At 31.5% G+C, this 21,179-nt stretch overlaps 1 protein-coding gene, 1 long non-coding RNA gene and 1 pseudogene across 4 annotated transcripts in view; 2 read left to right on the forward strand and 1 right to left on the reverse strand.

Moving 5' to 3' along the window:
- Nucleotides 1-21,179, reverse strand: part of LOC143048426 (uncharacterized) — a 314,127-nt gene that overhangs the window by 23,454 nt on the left and 269,494 nt on the right. For all 3 annotated transcript variants that reach the window (XR_012969824.1, XR_012969823.1, XR_012969822.1), the window contains one exon: nt 7,468-7,522. This is a non-coding gene — a long non-coding RNA (uncharacterized LOC143048426). The remainder of the gene's footprint in view (nt 1-7,467; nt 7,523-21,179) is intronic.
- On the forward strand, nt 16,024-19,373 carry LOC143048424 (uncharacterized). Its single transcript, XM_076222107.1, has 2 exons — nt 16,024-17,066; nt 19,282-19,373. The coding sequence occupies exon 1, from the start codon at nt 16,294-16,296 to the stop codon at nt 17,062-17,064; it is 771 nt and encodes a 256-aa protein (XP_076078222.1). The 5' UTR covers nt 16,024-16,293; the 3' UTR covers nt 17,065-17,066; nt 19,282-19,373.
- On the forward strand, nt 17,087-20,295 carry LOC143048803 (uncharacterized; annotated as a pseudogene).

Here is a 21,179-nt window from a genome sequence, read left to right on the forward strand (position 1 = left end):
ATTGAAAACCTCTATGAACAGCGAAAACCATGAGAAAACATGAGAAAAACATGTTTTTGAAAGTTGAGCTCTACCTAATGCACATTCACGTAAAAACGGTCAAATGATTTCTAATAGGAATTATCGCCCTTATATGAAACATTTTACCACTTTCCATGTTTGCCTATAGGATAGAAAAATATAAAATAGTTAAAAACTATTAATTGCAAAAGTTACAACAACACAAGATTTTCAAGGAGGTCCAAATGTCCGGCGAAATCGTTAATCGATTCGTTATTAATTCGCTCATAACAATTTTTACCAATCTTTGGTGTTGTTACCAAATATCTTGAAAACTATAACCGATAGCTAGAAACTATTGAAACAAAAATGATAAGCAAGACTAGATCAATATTTCCGTTATAGTAAGTAAACTTTTTAAAGTAATGAAGGACCTTAAATGACGGACGACTTTCATCCTCTCTTGTGTTTTGGATAAAACCTGAAGAAGACAGAGATTTTTATCATGAACTATTCAAGTCAATAATGTTCGAGAGTTTCTATTGTTTAAGATGCACATACATAGATGAACGGCACGTGCTCTTTCTAGCATCTTATTTTTTAGCTATCAATATTATGTATTTCAAAAACTGTTTGCTATTTTCTTTGATTTCTAGCTCCTATTCTGTCGTCAACATAATTTTTGTGTGATTTCATTTATACTTCAGTCGTTATTTGTTTTCGGAGTTTTTTCCATCTGCCGTTATATTCCGTCCATATAAATATTTTTTTCCGTTTACGTTTCCGTTCCGTTCCGTTTAGCAACACTCATTATAATACAGTTACTTTAAGTGGAGTGCGGTGGAATCATTTTTCACATGGTAGCCTTTTGTAACTGTACGGTTGCCTATATATGATTTCTTACATCCACTGCATTTAAACGCTGATGGATAGCTGTCTTATTGGCAATCACACCACATCTAACTTTATTTCAACTTCTATGTTGCGTCTGGTATACTGTAACTTTGTTTATCTTTTGTACGCATTCCATGGAGCCCTCTTCTCGGAAGCCCGAGCAAAAGCCTTTGGTCCGCAGTAGAAATTTAAATAAATATTAGAGTTCCACATAAGACAGCTGTGGCGTTCCATACTCATGTTAAAATTAGAATGTTATATCGGATGTGTGATATGATTTCTACAGCTAAAGCCATTCTCCAAAAAGGAGTATTTGCATCTATGAAAGAATCAATTTAAACGTTGAGTTAATTGGGATAACGAAATCCCTGATTTAATATTATACCAAATATTTATATATTTCGTTCATTGAAAATTACTACGTCCCTACAGACAGTTGGGCATAGCGAACTATTTCAGCAATGGCACTACAACGGTTTAGGCAAAACTACCAACACCGGAAAACGAACAGTAAGAAACAAACTATTGGCTCTTTTGTTCAAAATTTTGTTAAGAGTATTCACTGTGAAACTGAAATTATATCAATAAATAGCCAAAGATATTTATTGCAGTTTATATTCGATTTATTTAAATTTGGTTCCCTTGGGTAAATTGTCTCGGTATAATTAGAACTTTCTTGATTATTTAAAACAACAATATCGTGAGGTTACAGTAAATGTTATAACTTGTTTTTCTATTAAATGAAATAAATGTATGCCTTCGTCTAATGAAACTTATAATTATGAATTTCTAACCACTATGAACAACATACAGTGTGACACATGTGCATGCGCATGTGCGTAACCGTCCAGAATATTCGAGATCATCCCCTTTTTTATAGGTTTGGTCGTTTTACTACGGATTTAGAGTTTACAGCAGTGTTTTGGACTTGTTTGTATTTTTAAGTAGTGTTGTGTCCATGACATCGTATATATTTTGTTATATCATATTTGTTATTTGGTCGCCTCTATTCACAACCAGACAATATATTTTTTGCCGAAGTAGACTGGTAAATGTATTTTATCATAAAGAATATTGAGAAAAGTAATCATTATAATAATTAGATCATGTATGAGTTAATTAGACAAGTCTCCACCAGAAACAATTGCCATAGAAGCTTGCAATTATTCAAATAGCATATTTTCTTTTTCCGTTATCGTTTTAGCACATTTATCCAATTTTCCAAATTATTTGTTTGACATAATTATTTTATCATCTTAATTTTATAATAAAAAATAAATAAAAAAAGACCCCACCACTCTATTGTATTACGTCGTCCGTTCATTATTGAAATATGAGTTTGAATGTACCTCTGGTATCTTTTGACCCACTTTTGTGTGTTTCTGGTTTATATAAACATGGAAAAAAGTATTGCAACACCTTGATTTTTTAAAACTTGAAAAATCAGCCACTTTTTTTTGGATGAAATATAATAAAATATGTGTATAATATTATTGAAACATAGCTTATGATAACATTGGCATTGAAACGAACAAAACATTTTTGAAAAAAAAAATTATTTATAAAACCACAATTTTAATAACAAAATGATGTGTTTTTTGTACAAAAAAATACATTTTACAACTTTTACTGTAGTCGAACTTAACAATGTCAGACATTTATAAATTAATCTTCAGATGATTGCTCACATCATGGTTGATCGTTATACGCCAAAGAATTAGTACTTTGTGCGCAGCCTCCATTCAAACGGATAACCGCATCTAAACGTCTTCTGATTCCTGCCATCAATCGACTTATTTGTTGCTAAGGTAGCAGCAACCATTTCTGATGAAGGGCATTGTTTATTTCATGATGTGTTTGAACTGGGGTGTCCTTTCGTGCACTTTCCGCCAAATAGTGTCCCAAATATGCTCAATATGGTTCGCACGATAACCAGTAGCGATGAGTCGATCTCGAACAGTTCTTGTTAAAAGGCTCCTGTATGGCCACCACTCTCTTTTTAGGATTGTCTTGTATGCAAATGGTTTCCTTCTGACCAACCTTTATTATGCTTGATTTTCCGTAGCAAATGGTATAGGCGGTCTTCATTATCTCGGAAGGTCTTTAACAGCGGTTATTGCCTGATTTTTATTCTCAAAACAACTTATAGTGGAATAGTGATGACCAACAATACGTGCAGTTGTTACAGCGACATCCCTGCTTCTCTTATGCTGATAATATGCCATCTTGCTGCAGTTAAGAGTTGTCAAGGACCCATTACAAGGTGTCAATCACATAACTTTAAAAACTTGGTTATTTAAAGTGTTGAAAACAATGAGGATAAAAACATCTGTTTTGCTGTTTACGGGTACATTAGCTGCATGTGCAGATAAAAACGTATCGAGTCGATATTTATTGATTAAACTCAGGTGATACTTAAAAAATGTTTAACTAGTTCTATTTTACCAAATTATATCACAAAAAAAATAAAGAGTGTTTTTTAATTTCAATTTCAATTTGGTGTTGCAATACTTTTTTCCGTGTGTATATATTCACCCTATGACTTAAATTCAAGTAGTTAAAATAAACTCCAATAACAGCAAAAATAGACTTGAATTTAGATTTTGACACTGATTTCTAGATTTGAAAGATTATCTTACAAAAAAAAAACAATATTAGAATATAACAAATTTGACACAAGATGTATACGTAATCTCCATTTAACGAAGTACCGATTTCAATAAAAAAAAACACAGATCAAACGAATACATTGTAATTCAAATTAATTCGATTATCTGTCAGACTGTCGCAAATATGCCACACGGTACAATAGTTCCTGTTGTATATTTCAAATTACAAATGTATTCAAGTCTTCGTTATATTAAAAAAGAGGGACGAAAAATACCAGATAGACAGTAAAACTCATAAATCGAAAACAAACCGACAACGCCATGGCTAAAAATGAAAAGGACAAACAGACAAACAATAGTACATATGACACAACATAGAAAACTAACGAATAAGCAACACGAACCCCACCAAAATCTAGGGTTGATCTCAGGTGCTCCGAAAGAGTAAGAAGATCCTGTACCATATGTGGCACCCGTCGTGTTGTTTATGTGATAACACATCCAGTAAATAGTCTAATTCGGTAAGTCACATTCATGAAAGGAAAGGGGATTGTAGTTACGACCGAAGGAACATGTCCGATATCATTTGTGAAACGGTTATTCCATAACGGTCAACCAACTCGTGATGGCGTCCGTAAAATTTACGAAGAGATAATTTCAACTTTATCATTTGGAACTCTTTGTTTAATAGCTTCCTTGTGAGCAGCAACCGTCTATCAAGAAAATCATGATAGAAAATGCAAGCACGGGAAGATCGCATCAACTGGAAGATATAAACCCCGTATGCAGCTGAAACTGGTTTTGTTACAACAAACGTTAAAACAGATTCCAATGCTATACGATGATCTATAGTTGTTTACACTCTTGACATTTTTTGATGTAAATTTGTCCTATTCTCAACACTTCCACAACTCCATATTTATATATCAAAGTTCAAGTTGAAAATAGTATGATATTTGTTTATGATATTTTGTCAGTTCAATAAGTTATTTTTTAGCAAGTGTATGATCTATCAAGTAGTTTATCTAATGGCGATGACCATGATCTATAACGAGCTAATAGAGATTTACGGTAAACATTTACCAAAGTTACAACTGCTTTAAAAAAATCCGTACTTACGTTTTTCCCTTAATTTTGTACACAACTCCACATAATTATTAATTTGAGAGGTATATAGGATTCCGATGGAGAATAGTTCAGAAGAGAACGCAGGTAAGTTGAAACTGAAACTGTTGAAAGCAAATAATTCCCGCATTTTTCAATCCTGTTTTTGTCTGTTCAGACTTGGCATAATGACATTTTAAATATTTATATTTATAGTTTAAAATCTTTTTTTTTTTAAATTGATACATCAAATAATAATATGATTTTTCCCTTGAAGCTTGAAAATAGTTTCATCTATATTAAGCATTGTATACTCTAAATGAGCCCCGGTATTAACAAATAAAGAATAAGACCCATACAAACTACAGTATCAACTATGTATTTTACCTGCTGAAATAAGTATATTTTTCTATGATCATTAGCTATAGGAAGATTGTTTTGAAACGCTACGTTACATTAATGCGACTGTCATACAAGTTAAATGTTTAGCTTGCAATAAAACCAGGTTCAATCCATCATTTGCTACAATAGAAAACGCCTGTTCCAAGTCAGGAACATGACAGTTGTTTGATGTGTTTGAGAGTCTGATATCAACATTTGATTACGGCTTTTCCGTTTTAAATTCGATATTTTTGTTATTTTTCGTTTTATCAACATTGTCATGACAAAATATAAATTTTTTGATTTTGAAAATATTTCTGCGTAAACACAACGTATGATATTTTTGAAGCTTCTAAAACATATTTAGAGAAACATTAAATGCTCCTCTCATCCATACACACAAATAATTTCCATTATTTATGTTTGAATGTAAGCAATTATCATCATGTCAATTCGTAATTAATAATAATGTTTGAAATATTGATCAAACAACTTACAAAAAAAAAATGAAATCTCTTAAGATATCAAAAGTCAATCAAACGATGTATTTCGATGAATAAGCAATATCGTAGTTTAACCAAGAGCAATATATTCATACAACAATGCACAGAAAAAAAAAGATTGAAAACCATTCACTCCCAAGGTGAGTTCAGACGGTCAACATATTAAGGAATAATAGTAGAAATGAGAAACTATTATATTTTGAATATTATTTTCCGTTTAAATATTTCGTGTTACTATAATTATTGTAAAAAAGGCATACATACAGTTCAACCCTATTCAACAATTGCAGTCTAAATTAAATTTTGTATTGACGTAAAAGAGAACAAGTCATACATCTCTCCAATAATTCCTTCGAAATACAACAAAATCATTGATAATTTCAAAATTATTCTTACTTCCCACTTTGCAAACCTTTATGGCTAAATATTGTCTACTCTTGCATCACGCAATAGAAGGTTAATTGATTGTTTTATTGGTAATGATGTCATAGAATCAGTGGTATGGTTTCTTAGTTTGATGTAGTTCACGACAGTTAATTAATGAACTAGTCGACGTTTCCATACTTTATAAGAAGAAACAATTAGTTGACAGTACAGTATATTCAACCATCTTAAATCAATGTAAAGAACTCTAAGCTCAATCTGTATTTTAAAACTGGCATAACCCGAGCTTTCATTATGTATCACGTTAAGATATCCCGTATTTTAGATCTTTAATTTTTTTCTTCAACTTTTATTAAATTATACATAGCATCTTAACGTAGCTTGTTTCTCTTATTTTAGTCTTTTTGCATAAACATTGTATTGATTGAATACTGTGTGTCTACATGATTATATGTATCCGTTACAAATTTTTAGTATGATAAAACAAATTATTAAAATGGGTAACAAATTCTAATTTAAAAGTCGATTGCTGATTTTATTCATATGATTTATACCAATTGTAGGTATTAGACCCAAGCATTCAACCACAGTTCATACCAATACACTCCGTAATGTATGCGTTATCATCACTCTATCTAATTAAGTTTAAATTTAAAAAGCCTCTCTAATAACAAGCTTATCTTATTTTGTTCATGTATCTTGACAGCAGAAACAAGTCTTACTGAAATACGAGAAACAAAGTGTCATTACAACAAAACTCATGAGAACTTAAAACCGTCTGATGAACCCATACACGTTCTCACAATCACCTCACATTAATCATTTTGAGCAATATATTCCAATTTAGAGTCAAATTAATCAGAAACAAGATCACAAGATGTTAGGTTATGCCCGGTCAAGGTTTCTTGTTTGAGAAAGGAGTGATAGAATATTACAAGTTTGTTAATTATTATCAAGGTTGTGTCAATAACCAAGTTTACTTAAAAATAAAGTTATAATTGATTTTAATAAAACAAAAAATATGTACAAATCGTTATCCATAACAATACAAATAAATGGATTTTGATCGTTACCTAAACAAAGTGTTCTGAATTGTTTAAATCACTATCTTCATGTACAGACCGTCTAGTTTTTGCTAAGATATTACAAGAACTGATGACATTACTATAATGAATATACTTCTTCCAAACATAACTTATTATGTAATTATTATATGATAGTTCCGATCTGTATAAGTTATGTCTTCACATTGTTTCTATTCTTACTTTCAGATTGAGATTTTTTACTAGATAAATCCATACCTCCAAAATATCTGTTCAACGATATTTTATATTTCGCAGAATATGACATACCACATGTACCAACGGTAGTTGAAACATGAAAAGCGATATTTAATGATAGTTTTATGACATCTCATTTGAAATGATAGTAAGAAATGTGTCAGGAAATTAATGAATTTTGCAGAAGTTTCAAGAATATTTCAGGAATGTTATAGCCGGTGTTATCTTTTACGTTATGCTTGTTAAAAATGCCTAACAATTAATAACTTTCAGAAATATTAATGAAGAAAGTTTACATTGTAACAAACTTACCAATTTTTCACATCTTTAAGATTTTTCAATGCAATGTTGATATATTGGCACAAATCTGAAATGAAATTTAGATATAAGTTTATACAAAAGTACATATATATATTTGTGTTAACACATGTATTAGCCAAAAGGAAAATGTTGGTTAATAAAGGTAGTATGCCACTTTATAAAGTCAGTATATCGATTACATACGGGTCAAAATCTAAAACCGAGGGAAAAACTATAATAGAGATAAGAAAAAAACCCAACGAAATTACAGAAAGATAGAACTGCTACAAAAATTATCCAACATACATACATACAAACAGACTATCTCATAACAACTTCCATAAAGATAGTAACACTGGATGTTTCTTATAGAAGTTAAAGTATTAAATCTGTTGGTTAAATTTTAAATTCTATCTCTAATGAGTATTCGTATAGATTTGTTAAGAACAAGTTCTAGCGTAGGTTAATGAAGATGAAGAATAACCTTACCATATCTATAATACTTCAGATTTTAGACAAGTGTTTGCTTTTTGCTTTTATGAGTGGGGTAATAGTCTCAAATTAACGTCTGAACACAACATATCTGCTTTATTGCATCTCATATAAAAAGAGTTTGTCAATAAGGAAAGACATGTAATTATTAGAAATTTAAGATAATTATTTGTTCGCCTTCCAGACAGTAGCATAGCAACTAACGCGCTGCGTTTGATAAAATACACAAATAACAAATCGTGTAAACCAAATGCATTCAAGGCACCGATCTACGTTGTGGAAAACACTACAACAGAGATGATGAGACCATCACATCCCCCGGTAGTGATAAACTTTGAACCAAAGTCATCAAAATGAAAAAAATACACGAAATATAGAACATCAACCAAGCAAAATCCAAAATCATATAATTTGATCACATATAAACTTAGATGATCACTGCTAAAAATGTCTATAAAAAAGAACGAATCACATTTGAAATTGAATTAAGAAAATGAATCTGCATTAAGATTAAATAATATCAATACATTTATAAAACCTCAAAAGATTAAACATTCAGAACACAGAACCGCTTCAAATTTAGTTATCAGTGAAAATATAGGTTAAAGATATATTTTCAATACACAAAGGATGAGGGTGTTTATAAAACACTTGAATATATTTCAAACCATCTAAAATAAAAGAAATAGTTCGTGTGTCATTTTGAATAAATTCTTTTTCTATTTTTGTAATTATAAAATTTGTATTGCAAAGACATTGCGGTGATGTTTGTTTGGTTTATTGGTCATTATAATACACTAATATGTAAGAAATGTTTTAAAATGTCCCGAACCAAGTCAGGAAAATGGCAGTTGTTATTTTATAGCTGGTTTCTGTGTGTGTTGCAAAGTCGTTTTTATTTGTGTGCTTCTTTTCTTTTGTTGTTTTCTTCTTATAGTTGATGTGTTTCCCTCGGATCAAGTTTGTTACCCGGATTTTTTGGGGGTCTCAATCGATTTATGACTTTCGAACAGAGATATACTACTGTTGCCTTTATTTAGACCCAATATATGAGAAAAGGTTGTAAAAAGGTTATAATAATAGGGACAGAGTTCATAATTTTCCAAATTATTTCTACAAACAAGATAATAAATCATATTATAATACAACTAATTGTGACAAATTGTAAAGATGCTAGGAATGGACTGAAAAGAATGAACTTAACGTTGTGTTCCTTACAGACTGATGTTTGAGATAGTTAACTTAAATCACTACAACACAATTAATTAGAAAAATATAAACAAAACAAGTACTTGTTAACGTGCCTACTATAGACATCAATGGATATAATGACTGAGCAATGTAAAACCTACTAAACACTTAAGGTGATCTCATGTGCTCCGAAAGGATAAGCAGACCACACGTAATATGTGGGACCCTTCGTGACGCTAACTTTAAAACAAATATATATATATAGAGTCTATAAGAATCTACCAACCAGTAAACTTAATAGGTATTGGATCATCAAAATTGACAATACTACACAAACAGGAAAATTATATGAGTCTAAAAGATTGTGTAACAATACCGATAAATAGATGGAAAACAAAACACTAAAAAGTTTTGAATATCACAAAATAGGCAAAGAGAGAATCGGGAGAAGTTTTGGATAAAAACACTGGGTGTCCTCCATCCAGACGGAATCAATAGAAAGAAATAATTAAATTTACAGTCTAGTGTTTATATTATATTCAGGATTTTGGATTAAAATCAATCGACCAAAACTTACCTGTATTATTACTGATCTATGTTTACACCTTATACATTATATATCAGTATTGTTAAAACTTTTGCACCGAAGAAGGCCATTTGTTGAGCTGAAGTATTTGCAATTATTGTATAATTTATATCATCTGTTCAGTTTTTCCATCTTTGTGCGATGATATTCAACACTTTTTAGTGTTTTGTTTTCCATCTATTTATCGGTATTGTTACACAATCTTTTAGACTCATATATATATATATATATATATATATATATATATATCAATTCACGTCTTTATTAGTTGAATCTTTAGCATCTTATTAATTTCGGTAATTAGAATTTGACAATTTTAGACAGATTAGTTATTAATCGGTAATCACCGCACTACTGACTACTGAGCTGATGATAAATGCTTAACTACAGCCTACGAAGCTTGTATATCTATAATCAACTTTATTCGAAAAATATTACGAAAAAATTGTATAACGATAAAACAACTTTGAAAGCATGTCCAAAACTTTGTGGATAAAATGATCTTTAGAACATTCATCTGCAATAGTCTTTGTTTAAACCACCTATTCCGATTAATCAGAGAAATTAATTTGCGGTTGACAAATCTGATGTAAAACTTTATATTATGTATAGATTCTGTAACATAAAGAAACTTCGACCACAATTTTCTGATAAAGTTGATCATATACAAAAAACTTATATAAAATATATTCATTATAAGCTTGCCATCAGGATATATTTAGGTTTTACCGATGCTTTTTATCATATTTACATGATTATATCACTACATGATAGATATTACGTTTATCTGTTACACAGGGGAACATCTTTTAACAAGTTAAAAACATGTAAATTTCTAAAATGATAATCATTAGCTGCTCTACTTATTCAATGCAATAGAGAGTACCATAGGATGGAGGATCTTAGAGGGCGCAGTTGTATAACGAATAACAGATAGTACATAACATATGTATTACGTATAACGGAGTGTATAGTCCTTAGAATACTGGAGATAAGGGTAGAACATCTCGTTTATACATGATCACCTGTATATGTAAATATAAATTCTTTGTCAAATCTTTGCGTTGTATGTGTTTACATTTTCGTTCAGGTGACAGCAAACAAATACCACAAGGAAATCAGAGCTGAAATCTACAGCACAAAGACAAATAATGATACAAATCACATTCATAAGACAGACACTAAATTGGAATAGTAATCTGAATGTTGCTTTTGTAACAATACACAGTAAAAGAGAGGCAAATAATATCAAAAGATATATTAATGTATTAGTAAAAAATAATCGAAAAATGACAAAAATATCCTCAAAATACGAAAAGACTGACAATAGTTTACAAGCCTCAGTTCAAAAACTAAAGACTGAGCAATTTGAATCCCACAAAAAATCGAATATGGTCTCAAGTGCAGCGGAAGGCTGCTTAGGTCCTGTTTCACATGTGGCACTCATCGTTTTGCACATGCAAGTACACACATGATAATATGGTAAAATCACTAGGTCACAAACCTGCACAATATGACGGGAATATGTTACCACAATTTTAACATATCCGTTGTTACTTATGATCAGATAATAAATAACGATCAGTCAACTGTTGATAATATCTGTAAAAGCTTGAAATTTCAGTAGCTTCCTTGTACGCAGACTTGTTATATTAAGCAAATGCATTGATTAACAAAGCAACCATTATTGTATAACAAAGATAGTGCGTCAAAACTCGGGTAAAAGTAGCAGATTCCCACAGAACGATAAGTTATATGGGTTGTATGTTTGTGCATTCAATAATTGATATTTCTTTCGTAAATTAAAACCTTTGATTTTTAGAACATTTGTTTTCAAATTGAAAAGCCTACTTTTCGAATGTATTCTACAGAAACTTTGCAAACGCAGAAACTTTTAGAATATTCCCATTTCAATTAGGATGATTCCCTTCACGTTTTCATGGGACATTTCAACAGAACAAAACATTATATTTGCCTCTTCTACATTAGATACACAAATATAAATATTTCTAACGCTTGATTTGAAGATGTGGACACATTATATAATGTGTACCCATGTTGTATTAGCAACAAAACATACCATTAAGTATGCATGTATTCAATCGAAATAAACCAATTCAGAGTAATCAGCAAAATGCAATAGACCTTCTAATCTTTACATAACTAGTCAATGTCTAATGCAGACATACAACAGATATCTTAGTGACAAACTAATGAAATCTTTTCTATTTGAAGTATCTGAATTGGTAATACATTTACCATATAGAAAGTACACTTCTCGACTCTTTTGGTCGACTCTTTTGCACTATTATTATAGCCATTTCGTCTCAACACTCCAAACAATTATATAATTTTATCATGTTTTGTCAAATTAATTGTAAAATTATTGCATTGTAAGAACGATATGCTAAAAAGGAAATAATAAACTAGAATAGTTAGAAACACTTACCGTCAATTATTGATTTTAGTGCTCCGAATTTGATGATAAAATAAATATTTAAACATTAAACAAGAAACTTTAACAGTCAATGCACGCGTTGTTTAAATATTGTGTAATATGTATGCTTCATGTACATATGTCATGCTTCAACACTGCGTGGGTCGAAAAAAAAGAAGAAAAAGGCATTTAAAGCACGTGCAATACCATGTATTGCCACACCTAAAATAAAAGACAACTTTATTATGATTGGAACTGTAGATCTCTTTTAGTTATCGATTGTATATTGCCGATGTAATCCATTTCTTGAATACTTTAATCGTACTACAAGTTCACTACTATATGTAAGTATAGGCCCCAACTAAAACATAATCAGATTAAGTCACAGTTTTAATTGTGGTGATTCTTTATATTCCACTGGGTAAATAAACCACCACAAATCTCCGTTAAGATCATTTCCTATAGCATGCAAGATCCGTTTGTTGTATTTCAAGCAAGAAACGGAGTATGTCTTTCACAACTGAACAAATATAATGTTTTCAACTTATTATTTTTTTCTGATTCATTAATTATATATGATGTTACATAATCTCTCAAATTAACTATGAGTAGCTCAAGTCAAATAAATTACAGAATTTGATAAATTAAGAAGTGTATTTATGCATAACATTGAAAAACATTTCGACTCGGTTAAAAAATCTTAGGTTGATATTTGGATGATAAGAAAATGCAGATAACTCGTTAGGGAAAACCTATTTAAACATTTCAGATGGTAATTACTTCCAAATAAAGACTAAGGGTATGCTTGGAATATGTTTAACAAGAATGAACGCAGTCATAATCTTCAATAGGTTTAAACCCAAATGTCTGAGTTGATACCATTTGTTGAATGGGATTATTCTAGTTAAGAGACATTGTGAATAGGCTTCCATAGCTTTATGAACACGTTATCATTTGCTAAATATTCAACGCACTCAGCTTAATCCTTAGACGATTGTAGTGCCGTCTTATTGACAATCACATGAAAGAAACATTTCTAGTCCTGTTGACCAGGAATGGTAATTATTGCGTTCCTCTGTCTTGATTAACTTGTTTTACCTGGCTTCTATTTCCCGTTGAAATAAAATAATATCGTTATTTTAAAGGTATTTTAAGTATTAACACACGATTTTGAATAAGATTTGAGGAGTAGCAATTTCAAGAGAATATAAACATTTTCGCCACTTTCTTCTTACATTCTACACAATCATTTATCTATTTCAAAATTTATAATTGATTGTATCTTTGATGGACAAGTACAACTTCTACCTCTATAAGCTTTCAATATTCAGATGCAGTTTAAAAAAAAAGTCAAATCGCTTACAATGTGTCATTCAACTTCGTATTACTGCCAAATTACGTATACTTTGTCTGTCCAGCAGATTAAGTCTGGCTCAATCTGATAAAACCAAGAAATAGTCTAGATAAAAAGAGAAAGTGCTACCCACTTATATAATCACATGACAATATGGCAAGTCAAGGTATTAGTGTTGGTTTTTTCTGACATTCTAATACCTGAAGGGTAAAAGAATTTAAAAAAGGCAAGATAATTGCAAAAATGTTACATGTTTATTAAGTATTTTTCACAAAAGAGCCTTTTAAAAGTCTTATCAAACTGGGGGTTTATTGTTCTGACTATCTATTACTGGTTTAATTGGAGGACCACTAATAAGTCCTACGCATCTTAAACGCAAGTTTTAAAGTAAAATTATATTCGAAGTATCCTTGATTGTAAGCTTATATAATATAATTCGATTTAAAGGGTTTGATCATTAAATTGCGTTATCAGAGGAAGGCAAGACTTGCGACAGTACACAAGTCAATGTAACGCGCATGTCTTAATTCGATTACGGCATATCAATTGTAACAGCTATAGCACTCCTCACAATATTCTGAATGTACGGTCTGCTAGGTAGTAACTGAATATATCTAAGGTCAGATTTTGAGTTTAGTGTACGCATATTTAATGTAAATACTTATCTCACTAATTTTTCAATTTGAACAGATTATTGATTGAGTAATTAAAATCGGTCACATTCAATTTGGTAATTTATACATTAGTGTAAAGCAAGGATTTATATATAGTATACAAATCGTTGACTAAAGTTATTATGATACGACCGAATTTATTTTAATTTATGTTGAATTGTATAATAAATGTTTGATTCACATAGTTTTTGAGTCCAGTTACATTAATATTTTTGTATCTTTATCGAGGTATGAAATAATGAAAACTAGATTCCAGGTATTTCTATTTAATTTACATTTTGTAATGCAGATTATAATGGTACTGTTTTATTATCAGGTAATTTAATAATGGGGTTGCCTTGTGAAACATTCACACCATCAAATGCAAATAATTATCGTACCATTTATTGTTCTTTACCGTGTTTTTACTTGCATTTATGTCACATATTTCTGAGCCATTAATGCTATTAAACATTATAGTATCTTCAAATGCTTAAATCAAAATCAGTAAATCTGATAAAAATATATTTTACATGACATTGATAAATTAAAACTACGAGTTGATATTCATGATATCGGCAGAATATCAGTTATACAATGATAGAAACACATTTAAGGCAAGCCTGATGCTACAGTGAATAAAGTCCCAGATAAAGTGTCTTAAAATGAATGCATTCTTATATCCCCTGAGAGGCTTCGTTTCTATGAAGCTGAAGAAAATTCTTATTAAACTGAGGTTGTGCACGTCTTAAAATGTCGACCAAACACTATCAATTTTAAGAAAGCTTTCAGAACAGAAAGAACCAGTAAAGAATAAAGACTGTGATGTTTTAACATTTTTACTATACTGAAAAATGGACGAAATTGTTTAGGATAGCTTTAATTTTCAATGTATGTTTTTGTTACAGTATTTACAATTTTGCGTGACTTGCTATGTATGTTTCAGGGAAACGTGTCTTTAATATGTCTTAAAAATACATGTGTTTGAACTCGTGAAAAGTCGTCTAGCATGAAACGTAAGTAAACCATTATTGTTCGGAATAGATACGTTTATCATTTGTAGTAAATTGTCCTGGTATTCAATTCCCAACAGAATCGTAATAATCTATGAAGATCTGAATTGAAAAGAATTTGACTTTAAATATACATTGCAGTTATCTATCAGTCACAAACACCGCTTTTACGTCTTCATGCACTGTTCTTCACGTACATTTCCAGTTCAAATTGATTAGAATAGTTTGACTTTTGATAAACAATACTATTAATTTATCAGCCTCTTATCTACATGCACAGTTTCTTTACGTACATGTCAAGTTCAAATTACCTAAAATGAAATTTGAAATTTGGTATACAGTGTTGATATTTCATCAGCCACTGTATTAGATGTGTCGCCTTCATGTACTGTTCTTTAAATACCTGTTAAATTTAAAGTGTAAACAGTTTGCATTAAATCTAAACCCCCATAGCAATGCAAAGTCAGATCGAAAAATGATTTTGCAATGTATAAATGATACTGTATATTATATCGGTGCAAAAACAATACGGGCAATTTTGTAATCTGAATTATTCGTTATCGTAAATCTTACTACATGAAACACAAATTTAAGTTCAGAAATGTTACTTGCACAATGTTGCACTTCACAAAACAAAAGAAGAACAAACAAAAAGAAAAAAAGAGAGAATAATTCAAACGTTAAATACCAAGCTAGGCCTACAACGTACAACATAGATAATTAGTCGTCCACCGGAAAAGCCTACTTAAATCTAAATTAAGACTTTGAATGTGCCTTTCGTATCTTTTGCTTCTTTTTTTAGAACAATTTAAATCAACACTATTTAAGTAATACGGTGAATATATTTATTAAAGGTATTAAGTCACATGACGTTGTAACGGTCAAGTGATTGTTTACTATAAACACGTGTGTGTGTTTATATCAAGCACATGGTGTGTGTTTACGTTCTATTTGATTGGATGGCATATACCCGTACTGCCGGTTTTACGGGTATATGCCCTCATGATTTTCGTGAAAAGCATGATTAAGTATTACTTAAGGGGGTAGCTTGAGAAAATTAAGTTATTCGAAGTTTGCCTATAGTACGACGTAGCAGCATTCGTTATTGTGGTATGTCTGACTCCGAGAAACTTCTAGATTCCGACCATGAATCTTTGCCAGCTGGTACTAGTGTACATTCGTTGCGTGATGGTATTTCTGCACATAATACTGGGAATAACGACTTGGTGGATACTTTCTCTCTGTTTAAAACCTATCTTGATGGGAAGATCGCTACTCTACACAAAGATTTGGCAGTTGGCAACGAGAATTTTGCTACCAAACTCAAGCAGGAAGTTTCAGTTAAACTCAAAGGTGAGGGCAACCAGATACAATTCAACTTTAATTGTGAAATCATGGCCGACCTCGTTAAGCTCCAGAAGCGTATTCCTGATGAAGATGCAGCTTGTCTTAAATTGGTATCTGGAGCTATCCTTAAGGTTAAGAAGCGAAATAAACTCATCCGCATTGCAGACAAATCTCCTGCAGGATGGAAAACCGTCCGTGAATATGAAAGCGACGACCTTGCCTCCGACTCCGAAGACGAGAAGCGCATTCGTTCTGCAGAAACCCGTGCCATCAGGAGTATCAAGGAAAAGAAAAGACCTCATCCTTATAGAACCGCTACAGCTACTGCTTCTGCTCCTTCTGCACCTATGCCTAATCAACATAACGCTAGACAAAACAACTACCAACAGCCGCCCTTTCGGACCGACAGACGGAGGGAACCGTCATCTCAGGACATCTGTTACAACTGCAACCAGCTTGGTCACTGGCGAACTCAGTGCCCCCTCCTATTCAGTACAAAACCAGGTGTCTCAGGGACAACAAGGCAACAGAATTAATGATAAGTATTTTTATACTACTTTTTTAGATGAACGTAATCTTTACGGGCAGTTTGAACTGTTTATGTCACATGCAAAATATTTTGATAATATTGATATTTCATCTGTTGCAAAAGGGGTGAAATATAGCTTACGCAAGCATATACAATTTTGGAAACATATAGGTGCTAATGAGTTTGTTATAAATACTATCAAAAATGGGTATGTTATTCCTTTTTTGCAGACTCCTACATCTATGTCATTTAAGAATAACAAATCTGCTAATGTCCATTCTAAATTTGTAAATGAAGCAATTTCAGAATTACTTGATATCGGAGGTGTTATTGAAACTCCATTTCAACCTTTTGTTGTAAATCCGCTTAGTGTTGCAGTTCAAAGTTCGGGCAAAAAACGTCTGATTTTGGATTTAAGTGAACTGAATGTTTTTATTAAAAAAGAAAGAATTAAATTTGAAGACTGGAAAGTGGCATTAAACTATTTCACAAAAGATTGCCATCTATTTAAGTTTGATCTTAAGTCTGGTTATTTTCATTATGACGTGTGTACTAAACAACAAACATATTTAGGATTTTGCTGGAACAATAAATTTTACTGTTTTACAGTTTTAGCCTTTGGTCTTTCGTCTGCTCCATATCTATTCACTAAATGTTTACGTCCTATCGTAAAATACTGGTGAGAAAACGGCGTAGATATTGTGCTTTACTTAGATGATGGACTTGGAATGGGTAAAAATAAACAAGAAGCTTCCGAATGTTCATCTTTTGTAAAAACGTCTTTGTTAGAAGCAGGGTTTCTTATTAACAGGGAAAAATCTATTTTTGAACCAGTCCAATGTTTAGAGTGGTTAGGTTTAGTTTGGAATTCGTCTGATTTTTCAATTAGTATATCAGATAGGCGGATTGAAAATACCCTAGCATCATTGGTTGATGTTTTGAATAACTTTCCTAATTTCACAGCACGAGAATTGGCTCAGGTAACTGGAAAGGTAATTTCTATGTGTCCAGTCATGGGTAACATAACTAGTTTAATGACCCGTTATTTACACTGGGCTATTGAAAGCAGAGTAAAGTGGGATTTAAATTTAAAATTGGAATGTCCCGATTGTGTATTCAATGAGCTCACATTTTGGCTGAATAACATTCTAAGATTGAACAGAAAACATTTAGCAGGTTATTCTTTTACCCACGTGGTTGTATACTCTGATGCAAGTAATGTAGCTGCTGGTGCTTACTCGATAGATATTGACTCTAATATTTTTCATCAGATGTGGACTTTACAAGAGTCTATACAGAGTTCTACTTGGAGAGAACTTCAAGCTATTTTGTTAGCATTGATGTCTTTTAAAAACTGTTTAAGAAATAAATGTGTTAAATGGCATACAGATAACAATAACTGTGTTTTCATTGTTCAGAAAGGAAGTTCAAAAGTACATTTACAAGAGATAGCTATGAATATTTTTAAGTTGTGTTCTGAATTGAATATTACGTTAGATGTTGTTTGGATCCCGAGACCTGAAAATACTAAAGCTGATTATATTTCAAAAATGATTGATATAGAAGACTGGGGAACAAGCATAGAATTTTTTAAATTTATAGATGATATGTGGGGTCCGCATACTGTGGACAGGTTTGCGAGTAATTTAAATAAAAAATTACCCAGGTTTAATTCCAAGTTCTGGAATCCAGGTGTTGAAGCAGTTGATGCGTTCACGCAAAATTGGAACAATGAAGTTAATTGGATTGTTCCTCCAATTTCTGTTGTCTGTAGAGCAATTAAACATTTGATTTTATGTAAAGCTAGAGGCACTTTGATCGTTCCAAAGTGGCCTTCCTCGTCATTTTGGACAATGATTTTTAAAAGAGGTTCGCATTTGCAACCATATGTAATTGATGTTTTAGAATTTCAACCAAATCAGAACATTTTTATTCATGGTATGAATAATAAGTCCTTGTTGGGATCTTCTGAATTCGTTTCTAGTGTTTTAGCTATTAGATTGAACGCTGAGTTCACGTAAGAATTTACGACAAGGCTGTTGAGCAAGGTCGCATAGTAAAGACAAGGCCAAATTTATTGGCAAGGTCGTTTGTTGATGACAAGGCCAAATTTAATAGGCAAGGTCTCACTGACATTGCCAGTATGAAAAATAAATCTGGCAAGGTCATTTAATTATATTGTAAGCTTGTTGTATAGTAGATTATATTTCTATTTCATATGCACGTTTTTCAGATATTTTTTCATGTGGAATATGGAAATCCTTGCCTAAGCCAGTCGACCAAGATTTGACATCTTTATCTAATTGCCTACCTGAGTTCGAAGGCCGAGAATACCAAAAGAAAATATTCATATGCATTTAACAATTTCTGTAAGTGGTGTAATAACTATTTAAATGTTAAACCTCTACCAGCTTCAGATTTTTATGTTTCATTGTACTTAATACACCTGTCAAAGACATTTAATTCGTATGCTAAGGTTGAAGAAGCATATTATTCCATAAGCTGGGCTCATAAACTAGCAGGCTATCCAAACCCGTGTTATTCACAGTTGTGTATATCGGTTAAAGAAGGAGCTCATAGAAAGATCAGACATGCTATTGTAAATAAAAAAGAACCAATTACACCAGATATTTTAAAGAAAATTGTTTTTAAATATGGTCAAGAATGTAACAATCTTATAGAAATTAGAATTTGTTGTATGTGTCTTATAAGCTATGCAGGGTTCTTAAGGTTTTCTGAAATGGTAAATTTAAAAAGATCTGATTTAAAATTTAGTGATTCACATGTCTCTTTGCTCATAACGAAAAGCAAAACTGATCATTATAGAGAAGGCACTCAGGTTTTAATTGCTAGAACAGATACACAAACATGTCCTGTTAGTATGTTGGAGAAATATTTATTATTATCTAATATTGACGCTTCATCTTCAGATTATATATTTAGATCCATGTATTTATGTAAAAAATCTAAGTCTTATAAACTGAGAGGTCTTAAACCTTTATCATATACTAGAGTAAGAGAAATTATATTATCAGCTCTTGAATCTATCGGTTTAGATAAGTCCAAATTTGGATTACATAGCTTGAGAGCAGGTGGAGCTACTGCAGCTGCATCAGCTGGCATTCAGGATAGATTATTCAAGAAGCATGGTAGATGGGCTTCAGATAAAGCCAAAGATGGCTATGTAAGAGAAAATATAAAAGAAAAACTGACAGTGTCTAAAAGTTTGGGAATATAATTTTCATAAATATACTTTATACATTGTATATGTATCACTCTATGTTAACATCTCACATCTACTTGCATTTTTTGCTTTCTTTGTCTTTCGAAAGGCTGCTACAGCTGTAGGCACACTTATCCTATTTATGTGTTGTTTTATTCATTAAATAATTTATATTCGTTTGAGTTGGCGAATTAGAATATAAATATATTTATTAAAGGTATTAAGTCACATGACGTTGTAACGGTCAAGTGATTGTTTACTATAAACACGTGTGTGTGTTTATATCAAGCACATGGTGTGTGTTTACGTTCTATTTGATTGGATTGCATATACCCGTACTGCCGGTTTTACGGGTATATGCCCTCATGATTTTCGTGAAAAGCATGATTAAGTATTACTTAAGGGGGTAGCTTGAGAAAATTAAGTTATTCGAAGTTTGCCTATAGTACGACGTAGCAGCATTCGTTATTATGTTTAGCCACCCACCCACCCCTTTTATGAGATGGTTATCGTTAATAGGAGTATATGCATTAGTACATTATATTAATATGAATTTTTCCTCTTTTGTAGATAGTTTTTGATTGTTTTACTGTTACTGTATATAACTGTGCTATTGTATGATTGGACTGATGGTAGTGTGCCTGAATTTAAAGTGAAGGACTTTAGTTTGAGAATGAAATTGAATGTAATGTAATATTGAAGGCTGCTACAGCTGTAGGCACACTTATCCTATTTATGTGTTGTTTTATTTATTAAATAATTTATATTCGTTTGATTTGGCGAATTAGAATATAACATCATATATGTTGTCCAGTTTGTGACATGATTTTTGTTATCAAAATAGTAAATGTTTATATTTTGTATACCACGTATGTCTTATAGCGAAAATGTAGACTACC

Source organism: Mytilus galloprovincialis, chromosome 10 (genome assembly GCF_965363235.1).
Source record: "Mytilus galloprovincialis chromosome 10, xbMytGall1.hap1.1, whole genome shotgun sequence".
NCBI lineage: Eukaryota > Metazoa > Mollusca > Bivalvia > Mytilida > Mytilidae > Mytilus > Mytilus galloprovincialis.